Below are 15,391 nucleotides of genomic sequence, written 5' to 3'. Positions count from 1 at the left end.
TGTGTGCCCTCTGGGAATTATTTGGGAGATAAAGACCCCTTTGGAATATATATCTGGTGAAATATATCTTCTCTGGGAGTGTCTGGGAAACCAATATACTCATGGAGTATCAGGAGGGGGCAAAATCTCTGGGAATATTGGGAGAACAGTTAATAATAAAGTATGAGGGTGGACAGCGACTGCGAAGTGCAGAGAGAAGTAAGACCTCACTTCGGTAAAGACAGGGATCGTGAAAACGATAACCTCTCCTCGGGCGCCCCCTTAGGGTGCCTTCTTGCTCACCGTCGCCGCGAAGCCATGGATTCCAGCGACCTCCATCTTAACGCACCTTTCTGCGCAGGCGCAGAAGAGTTTCAGGCTCCCGCCCAGAGTAGAGCCCCATCCCTGGCCGCGTTGTCCATGCCTCCAGCTCACGCTGACCACGCCCCCCACCCCCACTAGCCCGCTTCCGACCACGCCCCCTTCCTCAGGATCCCGTATCCCTAGGCTTCCAGTAAGGGGCGGTCAGCAGCTTTGAAGTTCTTGAGCACCCTCTCTGTGCTGGTCGCTGAGGGACTGAAGATGAAATTCAGACCCTGCCTTTAGAAGATCACAGACTGATGAAGGGAGACAAATTATAACCATATAGAGATTGCCGTGGGAGGTCAAGGTTAGTTGGGTGCTAAAGGCTTCCAGGAGATGTCGGAGCCTATAAGGCAGTAGAAAGGGCTGCCGGATACTCCAGCAAAGGAAACAACGTGCAAAGGCAGAGGTTTAAAAGTACATGACGCGTGTGGGGTAACTGCAAAGATATGCTTTAGCATAGTAGCAGGATGGTGGGAAATAAGCAGGCTGCACTGCCTCAAGTGTCTTGGAGTTTCAGCCTGGAGGCTATGAGCAATCACTGAATAGCTTTAACATGAGAGCGATTTACTGGAGTGTAAAGACAGCAGAGGAGAAAGGAAGGCAGAGGATTATTTCAGTAATCCACAGGAGAAAGCAAAAACCACTATTCCATCTGGGTAGTGGGAACTGAGATGAGGTAAGGAATCAAGACCAATTTTTCTTTTTTTAAGGAGGTACGGGGGAATGAACCCAGGACCCTGTACAAGGGAAGCAGGCACACACTGCTTGAGATACATCCCCTCCATAAGAAACGTTTTTGAAGTAGAAATGATAGAAGACACATGGTTTGGAAGAAGAGAAGGAGGAAATTTTTAAATGACTGGACAACTGAGTTGAAAGGATTTATTTAGCAAGCAAGTGGAAATGGGGAAATGGGAGGTTGGAGTAGTTACCTCCATGTGTCTCCACCCCATCCTGTCCCATAAGTAGTAACAGTGCAGGCCCAAGTTGGTGTCTTATTGATTCAGTTTTTCTGATACCATGCAATTTTAACTTGTTTTCTCAGGAGTAGACTTTCTGCTTCTGCTCTTCTTCCTTGAATAAAACCTGATTAAAACAGCCAATATGCATTCGTAGGCCTAATTCTCTATCCTGTCCATACCAGTCTCAGCCCTCCACCAAAATCCTGGAGGCACATTCTCTCCCCAGTGCCCTCACCTGGACTGTGATCTGTCTAGTATTCTAGACAAAGGAAAGAGATAGCATGGACTAGTTTTAACTGGCACATATTGTCACCTCCTACTTACCAGGATTTTTGCAGGAAGTTGAGGACCTAAATCCCATGTCTATGCTAATCAGATTGGTGGTTTCAGGTCAAGGTGAAGATGCTAGTTCAACAGCTACTTTACTGCTTGGTGCTTATCCAGAACTACTTTAGGCTCCATCACTTGGGGGAAGGGGTAGGTGAGTAAAGCAACAAAGTGCCACTTGTCCAAACTCTTAGCTTTATACAGACTAGTCATTCCTATGGTTTTCTATATTTTAGCAAAATTACCAGACCCCAAAAGGTGCTATAAGATAATTTATTTTGGCCTATAATCTCCTGTAACAATGGCACATACAATAATTAACAACCGCAAAGATCCTTAGTTTCTGGTTTCATATAGTGGCCAATGCCAAATCTTCAGGAAGTCCGGGAGGCTGCTACCATAAAAATTCAAGGACATGTCACTTCTCTTTGCAAGGATCTGGAAAGTCCCTGAAACAGTTTGTTTCTGACCTCCCAAGGAATATTAAGGCCCAACCCCACCATTCAGCCTGCACTGAGAGGCCAGACTCTAAGCTCCTTCTTTAGGGGAACAGCAATCTATCCATCTGTGAAGGGAATGTAATCTATCCAGATAAAATGTAGAGAGGCCCAACACTAGATTCTTTCTGCAAGGAGGAAGACAGTCAGAAAGTGAGACCACAGGTGAGGGGGACTCTTTCTAGTCTGGTTTCCACAGTTTTGGCTTTGTTCAGGGCCTATCCAGGAAGGAACTATAACCCTCTCTCCTGGCTCCTTCAACTAACCCCAAATATACACATAAAAACAGCCTCCCATGTCCTGAAGCATCATTCCCCTGCCTACAGGAGTGAGATAAGGGGACTCCTGGGAAGATGGGCTCTGGCACTTGGGTTCTGCTCAGGGCTCTGAAGCACCACATGAACCTGGTTCTACTCATGACATGAATCTGGGGGAGGGGTTAGCTTAGCTCAACAAGATACCTTGTATAGTTTCAAAACCTTGTTCTCATTGTGGTCACATAAAATCAGTGGATTCTGCTCAAGGAACAACTTGAATTCTATTCTATGTGTTCCTGCCCTGGTCATACTCCAGTCCAGACTACAGGGCTCAATAAATACCTGTAGGTTCATCTGACTACCTAGCCAGGCAGGCACAAGCACCAGGCTCTCTCAACTTGTTTTTCTAATGTGTCTAACTGGATACAGTATGGTATGGAGAGGGGTACAGATGGAGTATAGAGTGGAAGGATGTCTAACAAGAATGACTGGCACTCTCAGGAATGTCTGTCCCTCTCTATGGAAAATCTCCCTCTGTGGTAACCCCCACAGCCTGGCAACTAACACCAGAGGCCTGCTGGTCAGGAATTCATGGCTCTTTCTATGAAAAGCCGTACCCTTACCAACCAAAATGTTTTCTTAAATATCCTTAACAGAAGGAGTCAGGCTCTTGACCACAGGGACTCTAAACTGGCTACAAAGCTACTTCCCACCGATGTGTGGAAATGGTGCTGCCTAGTTGGCACAGGGACCAAAGGTGCTCAGCTCCCCTCCTCCATAGAACGAGATTCTGATTTGAGCTTCACAAATTCTCGGGCCACCTCATCATTGCTCCTCTGAGACAGAATCCGGAGGACAGTCATGCCTGTCTCATCCATGTGGATCTTCCGGCCCAAGGGGCACCAGCAGGCACAGCTGCCTTTGGCTGCCACATCCCTCAGAGGCATCACGGCCAGCCCCAGCATGTGATCTTCCCGGGCAAAGCAGTAATCCTTCACGCATATCTGCAACTCATAAGCCTCTGGTCCCTCTTCATTTCCTAGGAGGCTGTAAGAACAGGGTGCAAGGAAGGAGTTCAATGGAGTTCACCCCAGCCTGCCATCTAGCACATCCCTTCCCTCCTCTTTTAAATCTTACTCCCCAGTTACTCCCATCCCAGAGTCCTGCAGGTTCCCCCATCCCATAACTTACAAGTGAAATGTCTCATTGTACTTGGGGGCCCAGTTGTTGCTTTTGGACTTGGTTGCAAACTTCCTCTTCTTATCACTTTGGTGTGGGCCAACCATTGTCACTTCCACGAAGGGCCGGAACATACCCGCTGTCTGCCACTTGAGGTCATTGGCAGCCACCACTGCCCAAACAAGGGAAAGTTGTGAGGGATCCCACCAGGCATTCCCAGTTCTTGAGCTCTAGGTAGCCTTGGAGATGGGCTGAGCCAGAGGGCTGGGATTAGTAGCTCTTGCCTTTAACTGTTGAGTGAGACCACTGGGCAGAAAAGGTCAGCTAACTGTAAGTCCATGCCACTCACCTTTCACTGTAACCTTGTGCTCCCCAGTACCAGGGTGTGTAAACAAGTCCACTTGAATAGAGACTTCTCCCACAGGATCATCCACACCAGACCCTAAGGGGCAGATGGACAGATGATCCCCATCATAGGATTCAAGAGTTTCAGACCTAATTATATCACATAAAATTGAGGAGTTAGGAAGCCACCACTCCATACTCTGAATTAAGAAGAAATCACCTATAGTAGCCACAGGAAACTAGGCAATGGGAGAAGAAAAAGAAAGGGGGAAAGAATGGGACTGTGTACCATTTTACTATAAAGTTACTTTTCATTACTATAAAAAATGCACTAGGAATCTCTCAGGATCCATAAACCTCTCCTATCTCCAAGAATTTATAACTGAAAGATATTGGGAGAGGAAAATGCTGTCACCCTGTATCTATGTCTGGGAACCATGTCCATCATATGGTGTGTCATATTGGAACAATGTGTGTCCCTTCTGGCCAAAAGCAGCACCCTCCTGCCTGTCTCCAGGCAGCTTTGGAGGCTGCCCTGGTCTGAAAATATTTTGTCCTACTCAAACCTGGACCCTCTCACAGAACAACCCCTCAACCCCAATCTCTGGAAAGAGCCAATTTGCAAGCTTTCATTAGTAGAGGCCCCACTCTGTTTTGGGAAAATACCACTACCCTGCATAGATAAAACTCCCCTTTGTCTAGGATTTTTTTTGGGGGGAAGGGGGGAGTAGATTCTGCAGGCAAAACTATTGTTACCCTTTTTACTGGGCTGTATGAATATATCTTCCATCTCTAAGGCTTAGAATAGGGCTTTGAAACTTTGGCACCATGTTCCTCCATCCCCAGCATAAGCAGTTTATTTTAGTTCAACAGGTGACAATGTTAGCCTATATTAGATTGGTCCATGTTAGATTGACATCTGCACAGTGTATAACATACCCTTTTCTGGCCGAATGTCCTCATTAGCCGTAAACCTAATACCTTTCCCATCATGCACTGAGTGAAGACAGGCAAGTCAAAAGGTAGTAGCAGCAGTAGGATAGAGAAAGAAGAATCCGTTAGAGGCTAAAGGAGTTACCAGCCATTTAGAGTAGCTCTACACATATTCTGAGGAAGTACAGAGATGGGTGGGGTGGAAAGAAAAGTCAAAGATAGAATCAGTGCCTGAATGTTCCAAATTAGACTTCAAGGGTCAGAGACCAATTAAACCATGGGAAGAAGCAGTAGAGAAGACAGAGAGTAGGTAGCTGAGTTAAGTGGGGCAAGAAAGAGAGAGGTTGCAGGTTCTAATTTCCTAGGCCCTTAAATGATAAAGCAAGAGGTAGAAAACACACACATACACACTCCCTGCAACCACAATTCTTACTTGAAAGTCCCCACCCCTGCCCTTACTTCATATGTACCCATTTCAGCCTCTCTTCATTTATCTAGTTTAAAGTTCAGTGTTTCTAAAAAGCCTTTCTGGATTAACCTAGATCTTCCTTGAATAGGCCCTTTCATGTACTCAGCTGTATAAAAGTTGTTCCTGTCCTCTTGAGCAAGACTTATAGCTTCCTCTTTTGCTCTGTCTTCTTCCTATCCTGGACTTGAGATAAGAACAGATGTGGGAAATAGAGCAGTACTATAGGTCTCTTCTACTTTCTTATTTCCCCTCACCTCCAGTACAACAGCTTAGATCCCTCTTGCCCTCCAGGTCAGCTCTGTGCTCCAGATCCACAACTCAGTAAGTAAAGCCTAAGTCTTTCCACTCCTTCCACCAGGTTCACTCCCCCAGACAGCATGCTCAGGTTTTCCTGGTACAAGTGTGCCTTAAGGACACTCCTGGGAGGTCCTTACTCCAGAGTGAGAGTCGAAATTTCAGTATGAGCCATGTCTATACAGATGTCTTTTGTTATGGATAGGCCAAAATAGAAGCAGAGAGGAAGTCTGAGGACTGAAAGTCCCTGTAAGGAAACCAGCGGTTCCCCTGGCATGAGCTGGAGCCATAGCTATGCTCATGCCCCAAGATCAGCACCCTTCCTTCAATTGCTTCCATGGTTTGCCCCTCATGGTGTTCGCCTCAACTACATTGGAGAATCTTTTGCTTTCTTTCCCCAGGACAATTACCAGCTAAGCTCTCAAAGCTATGAGCCTCCATGAGTATCCTAACCACTCATTTTCAAGGCTTCCTCATAGATTTTCCTATTTTTTACCCCCTGCCAAGCAGGGTATACTCCTTGAACTCAATAAACATGTACTTCCCAGATGAGATATGGGAACAGAAACCTCTGGCACCTTCCCCAGGACCCCTGTAATTCTCCAGTCTGGTAGGATATGGTAGGGAGTAAGTACTGGGGTCTCCCAAGAAATCCTGGAATCTGAGTTTAAAGGGCTCTCTGAAGAGGTAACTGGGTTCCCCCAAGGAGTAAGAGGGAGCTGACTCCCCAGGGACAGAAATGAATCAGGGCAGGGAGATGGGTACCCACAGCCTTTGGGGGCTTACCCTGGGCAGTCTGTGAGCGCACAAAGGTCTTGATGAGGGTGTCTGTAGTTTGTGTGTATAGAGACAGCGCATAGCGTAGCGACTGCAGATCTGCGCTCTTCTCCAAGAAGGTTTTCTTGAGCCCGTTGCCTCCTGCATGGAAGTATTGCTGAAAGATAGGAGAGTACCTGTCACTGCCTCATCCCCTTATAGAGAGAAAGCTTCCCAACACTGCCCTCAGAGAAATCACATCTGAGCAGAGGCAACAAAGGATAGAAAAAGCCAGGAGAGACTGGTGAGGACAACTGGCCTATTAATGAACAGTAAGATCAGGAATACTCACACAGAGCCAGAGTTATATCTTTTAGTGTAAAGACACTCTGGTAAGGGATAGGTGAGATGAAGACAAGTACATTCATAATATAATGCCAACATGGTTGTATTATTTGGGTATTTGGGGAAGTGAAAGGGAGTAGTCACCAAAAAGAGTACCTGCAGGTAGTGTTTAAAGGATGGGTCTACTGGGAAGGGCAAAGATATGGGGTAGAAGCATTTCATGCAGGGGAAAAAGAAATGCTATTTTACCCTCTCTGAACAATTAGAGAACTTTCTACCTATGATATACCTTTCTACCTATGATATACCAGTTTGTACATGCCTGCCTTATTACCACCTTACCAGATTATAAGGTGCTTGAGGCTAGGAACATATCTGATTCTCTGTATCCTTCAAAGTGTATAGTGTCTAGCACACAAGGTGCATAAGTGGATGGGTGGTAGAAAAAAAAAATTCCTTGAAAACACAAATGACTTTATACTTAAGTGGAAAAGGAAAAAGTTGGCCAAATCTCAGATATTAAGATCTGGAATATTAATTTCCAGTAGGAAATTTAGGAATGGCAATAAGAATTGTCCTCAGACTTGTTCTCAGAACCTAGGATAAGTGCTCTGGATCCCAGGAGACTCATCTGAGGTTGCACAAGCATGCTTTTTTAGTTGCTCCCAAGCATGGCAGAGAAAGAAATGAACATAAAAATCACCCTCTTGGGTAGTGGATGTTGCTCAAACAGTTGAGCACCCTGGAGAAGGTCCCGGGTTTGGTTCCCAGTACTTCCTAAAAACAAAAAAACAAACAACACGCAAACAAATGGAGGCGGGGGGACCAACTCAGGGGAGCCAATGTGGCTTAGTGATTGAGTGCCAGCTTCCCACATCTGAGGTCCCAGGTTCAATCCCTGGCCCCAGTACCTAAAAAAAAAAATTAAAAATCACTCTCTTTTGGATGTGCACTTGAAAGAGCCCTGGGGTATACCTAGTCTAGCAGAATGGAATGCAAGCCCCAAATGGGTATAAGATGGTCTGGCAGAGAAGGGGTCATCACCTTGATGGTATCCAGGGCTAGGTCAAGAACGGCACACTGCTTTGGCGTGAGACTCCGTGTTTCTTCTCTCACCATGTGGTCCTAGAACCCCAGAGAAAGCAAAACAGTGTCAGGACAGAGCAGAGATGTCATGAAAGTCTTGTCCCAACCTGCCAGCCCACAGCTACATGTTCCTCTTCTTTCCCTCATCTTTAATCTCCACAGCTCCGGTTGCTTTCCTCCCAGGTCCCTACCCTTCAGAAGAAACATGCTGTCTCAGGAGGTTCCTACCCCCACAGTACCTTGAGTTTGGAAAGATGGCTCAGCTCCTTGGCAGCACTGAAGATCAGCTGAGTACCCTAGCAGAGAGGAAATCCATCAAAAGCAGAACACTCCAAACTTAAACAGGAAGTGCGAAGTAAAGAGAAGGAAGCCAGGAGGAGGAAGTGGGAGGGAAGGGGGAGGGAAGTGTCCTTACCGTCTGGTCAGTGAGTGGTGGCAGAACAATCATCCTTTCCATTGTGTTCATTACCACCCGCCAAAGCTCCTTCAGTACGCGTTTCAGAACTGTCTTCTCACACACAGTAGCAAAGAGTGTGAGGCTGCAGGCCCAGGCAACAGGTGAGGCCAAGGTGAGAGTGTGAGAGCCCCCCTCCTTGAAAGGCCCCTCCATCTGAATGCCTCTACCTTGCTCCCTACAGGACAGTCGAGTTCTGTACTCACTTGCCATCCAGGAAGTCCATGAGGGGCCGCAGTACACTATCTGCATCCTGAGCCACTGAGGCCCTGGTGTTGGGAGACGCATTCCCTGGGCCCCGAACCTGGCCCAGGATGTCAGCCATTTGTCGAACACACTCATCGATCCGTACCTGGAAACTACACATGTGCTCACAGTGCAGCCTTCCCCTCCCCAAGCACACACTGTCCCTGGAGCACCAGCTATTCAGTCCCAGCATGCTCATGGTACAGCTCCAACAGGGACAAGCAGAGGAGTAGAGAGAAGACCCATTTACCTGCAGCTGAATAGATGGGTATGGGGGAAGGGCTTTAAGACTGGCCAGGGACCAAACTTGGCTCTGAGGACCGGCAGTCCAGGGTGTTTGGGAGCCACTGACCTGTTTCCAAACACCATGCTGAGCTCATCCAGAACTGTATTCAATTTCACCTGCAGCTCCTTCAGACTGTCTGCAGCTTCAGAGTCCAACTGTATCCATAGAAATTAGGCATAGCTAAGCTGGTGTTCTTACTCAGTTCTCTCCTCCTATGTTCCCATGCCTCCTAGGGCCTTTACCTCAATGCCTACTTGAATCTCTCAGCTCGAGTCAGCCCACACCCAAGTGTGACGGTTAATTTCATGTGTCAACTTGGCTAGGTTATGGTGTCCAGTTGCTTAGTCAAGCAAGCACTGGCTTGATTGTTACTGTGAGGTTATTTTATGGACTTAAACCATTGGTCAGTTGATGGCATCTAATGCAGCTTATTTCTACAATCAACAAAGGAGATTGCCTCCAGCAACGAGAAAAGTCTCTCCAATCAATTTAAGGCCTTAAAGAGAGAACTGAAGTTTTCAATAGCCAGAAAGAAGAATTTCTATTTCTACTTTAGTTAGCAGCTTCTCCTGGGGAATTCACTGAAACTGTCACTGAAGTTCCCAATTTGTAGCCTGCCATATAGAATTTGGACTTGTTAATTCCATTGGTCATATGAGCCAATTCCTGTAACAAGCCCCTTAATATTTACACACACACACATATCCTGTCAGTTCTGTTTCTCTGGAGACCCTGACTCCATACATCAAGCTAAACACCTAGACTATACCTAGGTCAAGAGAGGGTAGAGTTCTGTGGCCAAGGGCTCATGAATAAAAGGTAAGTGCAGAAGCCCCAAACCCTAAGACCTACCTCTTTGCCACCCATGGCCTCAAACATTTTCTCCAGCTGGACCCTCAGCTGTTGCATGTTGTTCATCAGGATGCAGGGCTTTAAAGACAGATGGAGCTGCTGAGTCTTGGCAACTTTTAGGTACAGGGCCCATTAGCTTAGAATCCCTCCCATCTCACACTACTCTGAAAACCAAAGGAAATTCATAACACATATCACATAAGGCTCTCCCTGAGCACTGAGATCTGGAGCTAATTCAGGCAATCCACTTTTTTTTTTCCAGGAGGTACCAGGGAATGAACCTAGCACATGGGAAGCAGGTGCTCAACCACTGAGCTATATCTACTCCTCAAAGAGAGATATTTTTTTTGGTTTGTTTTTGTTTTTAGGAGGTAATGGGGACAGAACCCAGGACCTCACATATGGGAAGCAGGCACTCAATCTCTTAAGCTACATCTGCTCCCCAGGTAATTCTTCCTGAGTGAACACTAGAAGCAAATGTTTTTGTTTTTTGCTAGGTGGTAGGTACCTAGGTGTTCATGATATTATCCTCTTTAATTTGTGGACTATTGTAAATTTTCTTATTTAAAAAACTGATGAAGCAAAGGCCTATCTTAGTAGAGGATACAGTACAAATGGAGGCTCAGGAACTCTTGGTTAAGCTCTTATCATTGTGTAGAATAAATCACATGGGACTAGAGTACAGCCAGCTGGACAGTCAGGATTCAAATGTCCTCCTTTTCTCTAAGGGTCCCAGGATTGCTTAATCCTTACCAATTTATCCTTCATGCAATAAGCTGGGAAGTTCTTTGATAAGATGTCTGCATACTGCATCAGCACCTTTCCAATGGTCTGAGAAAAGAGAAGAAAAGCAGAGACAACCCTTAGTTCTCCCCACAGAGATCTTGCCTAAAGTTCCTTTCATCTAAGAAAAATAATACGGCAATAAAGGGTGAATCTCACAGAAAGGGACAAAGCTCTCAGACAGACCTTTCTGTCTACCCCAGACACACAAAGGAGACAAGAATAATATTAGGCTTCACCTGAGGTCACTGTGGAGAGAGGCCTGTGTAAGCTTAGGCCTGTGACTGGACTAGGAGGGTGATGGTGGCAAAGGAGGGGAAGAAGAAAGGGTCATGGTCACCTTAGTAAATCTCCTCATGTAGTGAGCAAGGATGTTAGGATCTGGGCATTCCAGCTTCCGGATGATCTCAAAGCTCTGGTTGAGCTGTGTGAAGACGTCCACCACAGAACAGGAAAAGAGTGCATGCTCGGATGTCTGCTGGAACTAAGGAAAGCCACACACACAGGGTCACCCTCCTCAACTGATACCATTTTCCCAAGCTTGTAGAGTTCAAAAGGGTTTCCCAAGCTTGTAGGGTTCACCCTAGCAGGGTGGCTCCTTGGTCTTCAATAATCCTCCTTATGGACTCTGCAGGGCAGGAATAATCATACTGGCTGAAGTCTAGGAGTTTTTGTGGTAACTAATAGCTGGGAAATGGAGCCTGACTCCTAATTCAAGCCCCCAACTTACCCCATCCTTTTTATCTCGTTCCAGGGCTCCACGCAAGAATTCCAGGGACACATCCTCATTCTCATCAAGCCACTGAAGCACAAACTGCTCAAACCACCTGTGGTCAGAGCAGGAGAATTGGAGATTGAAGCTAGTGATTGGCATATGTCACGTGCCTGACATCTTCACCAGACTGGGATCTTCTGGGAGGTAGGGTGTAATTTGATACTTTTTTCTTTTCATAGCAGTGCCCAGAACAGGCAGTCTCAAGAATGGTTTGCTACCCCTCTTGATCTAGAGGTGGAGAGGACATCACCATCCCAGGGTCCATAGAATGGAGGAATAAAATATGGACTTACTGATATTCTACTATAAAACTATTGTGACAAGTAATAGAAGAAATTTTAGCATTGAGGTGGAGAAAGTGGCCACAGTAGTTGCAGGGCAGGGAGAGGGTAGAAGAGATGTGATGTGGGGGCATTTTTGGGATTTTGCTTTGTCCTAAATGGTATTACAGGGTCAGATGCTGGACTTTATATATCCTGCCATAGCCCACTGAATGTACTGGGGGACAGTGCAAACTACAGGGTAAACTATCATCTATGTAGTGCAGCAGTGCCCCAAAATGTGCTCGCCAAGTGCAATGGGTATGCCACAGTGATGAGGGAGGTTGTTGGTGTGGGAGGAGTGGGGTGGGTGGGGCGTATACAGGAACCTCTTATATTTTTTAATGTATCTTCTTTGGGTGTGATATATGTATCTTCAAAAAAATACAATTTATAAAAATGATGTGATGGGGGGTGGAGAGTGGGTTATATGGGAATCGCTTATGTTTTTGTTTTTTAATGTTTTTTAATGTAACATTCCTTGTGATCTATTAACTTTAATTTTTTAAAAAAATCATTAATTAAAAAAAAAAAAGAATGACTTGCTAAACTGAATTGAGATACTGGCTCCTGCTCATCTGCTATGCTAGAGGGACCCTCTCCCCATCCCTCCTCAGTGCCCACATGAGGACTCACGCTGGGTACTCAGGCACCTGGCCCTGGAGGGCAGGCAGATCTCGCACGTATTCATTGTGGAGCCACTTCACCTTGAAGTGCAGGTTCATGTAGTCAGCACTCTTACACAGCCGGTCTTTCTCATGCTCTAGTGGTGGGGAAGGAGGCTGGGTCAGGTCCTGGCAGGTGAGGCCATGGTTACTGAGCTTTTCCAAGGCAGCAGATCCAGTCAGGTGGCTCTATCAGATGTCTTAGAACAAGGTGACTCCCAACTTCCTTCTCACAGACCTTCCTTGCCCTCTCCTGCCCACTACTACCAGTGCTCTGCTCAGCAACTCTCCAAAAGCCTGGCCCAAATCTTTTTCTAGAGAGACTAAGCCAGACTTCCAGATCAGGCCTATAGTTTTCTTGCTGTAGCTTTTGGAAGGTCCAAGTAAACTCACTGGCTTCTGGTGAAGAAGATGAGAAAGGGAGATAGGTGCTGATACTGATTAGAGGGGAGACTACCCAAGATTAGATAGGGCCCATGGTTTTCCTGGGCTTTTCTACCCTAGTAGCTGGGCCATTCCTTCAGTCTGGGCTCAGATTTAGTGGTAAGTAATTATATATGGCATGAATGGGTCAATGACAACTACAAAGAGACAGGGAAAACCAAAATGAGCTCAAGCTGACAAAAAGAGTAGTTCAGCAGCCATGGTATAACAGTATTCTAAAGTAAATCGATAAGCTACAGAGCAGAGCTGAAAAACCGAAAATAGGAGCCCTCAGAGATATATACAAGGCTAGTGTGTTAGGAAACCATGGAAACACAGCCTGATGAAAGGGCCATCATGCTGCAGAAAATGGGACACTCATTATGGACTTGACGTATCATCTAACTGAATCTCCAGAGCCTTTTGGAAAATCTAGGACAGCTTGCTCAGAGAGTCTGGAGCACTGGCCACACTCACAAGTTCTCTTCAATAATTCTGTTTAGTTTAAGCATTAATTTGAATAATAAAATCAATTGAGTGCTGACACAGAACATAATGGTAAAAGCAAGCAGGACAGCATAGATACTGAATATTAGAGAAGGCCAGTGTCTTAGGGACTCTGTCACTGCTCAATTTTGGGTTGCTATGGGTGATGCTCCTCCAAGTGGAAGCAAAACATCCAGTATGGGGCAGCTAGCCCATGTGAATTATACAACAGACACTCAAGGAAGAAATGAAAGCCTAGGGCTCAGCCTCAAAGGCCTCCCAGTCCCAGGAATTTCATTGCCTGGCATTGCAGGCAGCACCATCTCAACCTGAAATTGCATCTGCAGTCTCTTCCATGAAACAATGAGCAAAAGAAGAGGAAAAAGGAGTAAGACTAGAGGAAAAGGGACAGCAACCAAAAGTTCTTACTACCCCAAAAGAGGATTTTTTACATACAAATGACAGTGGTTGCTTGTGACAGGGCAGAGATACCAATAGCAACAAAGAGAGTTAAAAATTTAGGGATATCAGACAGACCCTCTCAGGGTTTTTGTCCTGTCTTCGCTATCCCACTGCTTGCTGTCCCTGAATCAGTTCAAGAACCTAGAAAAATAGAAAGGTACCACCAGGAGGGTTCTCCTTCGTGTTGACAAGCAACCCACTGGAAGTGGGGTCAGGGATGCCCTGTCGCACCAGACCTCCTTAACTGCTTTCTTCGAGGGAGCTTCAAGCTACTGTAGTTATATATAATCCTTATTTTCACTGTCATACCTATTCTCTGTACCTTGACCTCAAACCCCAAGTCAGACATTAACTTCTGTGGTACAAAAACTAATAGGATGAGAACTGAAACACTGGCCACACTTTTAACTGTCCTAACAAGTCCCAGGGAATCATACTCCACTAGAGCTGCTTGAAGTTGCTCTTGTTGTTTTGGTGGTGGTTGGGGAATACTGTATCAGAAGTGGCAATTATTAAACCATAATCTTCTACCCCTGAATTCCACTGTCCTCCCTCCATTTATCTTTCGTCCTTGGAAAGTTCTTTTAATTTCATAATATCAATGGTCCCTCTGCTGATATCTCTCCTAAGTGTCTCTTTGGCTCTGGTAACAGCTATATATGGTTTTTTTTTTTTTTTTTTTTGAGGTACTGGGGCTGGGGATTGAACCCTGGACCTCGTATGTGAGAAGCCGGTGCTCAACCACTGAGCCACATTGGCTCCCTTGATTTTTTTTTCTTTTGCTTGTTTGTTGCTTGTTTTTCTTTTTCTTTTTTTAAAATGGAGTCACTGGAAACTGAACCCAGGACCTCCAATATGGGAAACAGGCACTCCACTGCTTGAGCTACATCCATTCCTGCTCTATGATTTTGATGGTGCATCTCATTTTGCCTGGATTTGAAATCTAGTCCCCTATTTCTTATCTGTCTTAACATTTCCAGCTGAAGTTGAACAAAACACACCACTAATCTCATCCTCTTGCTCAATGCTTAGTACAATTCTCAAGTCTTCCTTCTCCCTCTTTATTCATATCCAGATAAACCACCAAGAACTGCTGATTTCACTTCCAAAATATCTTTGAAATCTATCCATTTCTTTCTAGCTACATATTACCACCATTTCTAACCTGAATTACTACAACAGCTTCCAAACCGATCATTCCCTTTCCAATCCCTTCTCCATACTGTAGCCTGAGTGAGTAGCCTTCCTACATTATAAATCAGACCCTGTCAATCCTTTGCTTAAAATACTTGTTCCCAACTGCCTCAGGATAGAGTCCCAATAGCCTAATCACAGCTTACAACCTCCCTTGTGATCTGGCTTTGTTACCTCTCACTTATCTCTTCCCCTATACTCTAAAATGCTAGCCACACTGAACTACTATTTCTAGTTCCCCAAGCATGCTACTCTCTGTAGTCCCCAAGCCTCTGGACATGTTGTACCCCCTGCCTGAAATATTGTCTCCCTTCCTTGTCACTACTACTCTTCCTCTCCACTTGTTAAGTCCTATCATTCTTCAAGTTTCAGCTTGTACAGCACCTTCTCCAGGAAGCCTTCTCTGGTCCACTGAGTCAGTTACATGTTCTTCTTTGTGCTCTCTTTGTACCCTATGCTTATTCCTTTTGTAGCAATTAGAACTTTGCAATATTACTGACACCGTTTATATCTTTTCCAGACTGGTCTGTGAGCTCCTCAAGGGCTGGGACTATGCTGTATTCATCTCCTTGGGGTTCCAACAACTAGTACGGTACATGACATAGAGAAAATACTCAAAGACGCTTCCTGAATGGGATGGAAGTTTACTG

General features: G+C 45.5%; 2 protein-coding genes across 7 annotated transcripts in view; both read right to left on the bottom strand.

Moving 5' to 3' along the window:
• LOC101438270 (phospholipid-transporting ATPase FetA-like) overlaps positions 1–412 on the bottom strand; it is a 216,293-nt gene extending 215,881 nt beyond the window's left edge. The window contains exon 1 of one of the 2 annotated variants that reach the window (XR_011649425.1): positions 283–412. Coding sequence is in view for 1 of the 2 variants with exons in the window: in XM_058302050.1 (XP_058158033.1) it covers positions 283–299 (17 nt within the window). In the remaining variant the exon portion in view is untranslated. The remainder of the gene's footprint in view (positions 1–282) is intronic. The other variant, XM_058302050.1, reaches the window with a different exon arrangement.
• Positions 413–1,893: 1,481 nt separating this feature from the next.
• Positions 1,894–15,391, bottom strand: part of UNC13B (unc-13 homolog B) — a 293,983-nt gene continuing 280,485 nt past the window's right edge. For all 5 annotated transcript variants that reach the window (XM_058302037.1, XM_058302038.1, XM_058302039.1 and 2 more), the window contains 14 exons: positions 12,148–12,274; positions 11,147–11,243; positions 10,757–10,900; positions 10,387–10,464; positions 9,634–9,711; positions 8,848–8,936; positions 8,456–8,608; positions 8,211–8,334; positions 8,035–8,091; positions 7,754–7,834; positions 6,395–6,542; positions 3,917–4,009; positions 3,580–3,739; positions 1,894–3,435 (listed from right to left, as the gene is read on the bottom strand). In XM_058302037.1, coding sequence (XP_058158020.1) covers positions 3,150–3,435; positions 3,580–3,739; positions 3,917–4,009; positions 6,395–6,542; positions 7,754–7,834; positions 8,035–8,091; positions 8,211–8,334; positions 8,456–8,608; positions 8,848–8,936; positions 9,634–9,711; positions 10,387–10,464; positions 10,757–10,900; positions 11,147–11,243; positions 12,148–12,274 — 1,715 coding nt within the window. In that variant the 3' untranslated portion in view covers positions 1,894–3,149. The remainder of the gene's footprint in view (positions 3,436–3,579; positions 3,740–3,916; positions 4,010–6,394; positions 6,543–7,753; positions 7,835–8,034; positions 8,092–8,210; positions 8,335–8,455; positions 8,609–8,847; positions 8,937–9,633; positions 9,712–10,386; positions 10,465–10,756; positions 10,901–11,146; positions 11,244–12,147; positions 12,275–15,391) is intronic.

The sequence above is a fragment of the Dasypus novemcinctus genome, chromosome 8 (genome assembly GCF_030445035.2).
Source record: "Dasypus novemcinctus isolate mDasNov1 chromosome 8, mDasNov1.1.hap2, whole genome shotgun sequence".
Taxonomy (NCBI): domain Eukaryota; kingdom Metazoa; phylum Chordata; class Mammalia; order Cingulata; family Dasypodidae; genus Dasypus; species Dasypus novemcinctus.
This window is presented reverse-complemented; position numbering and strand designations above follow the sequence as displayed.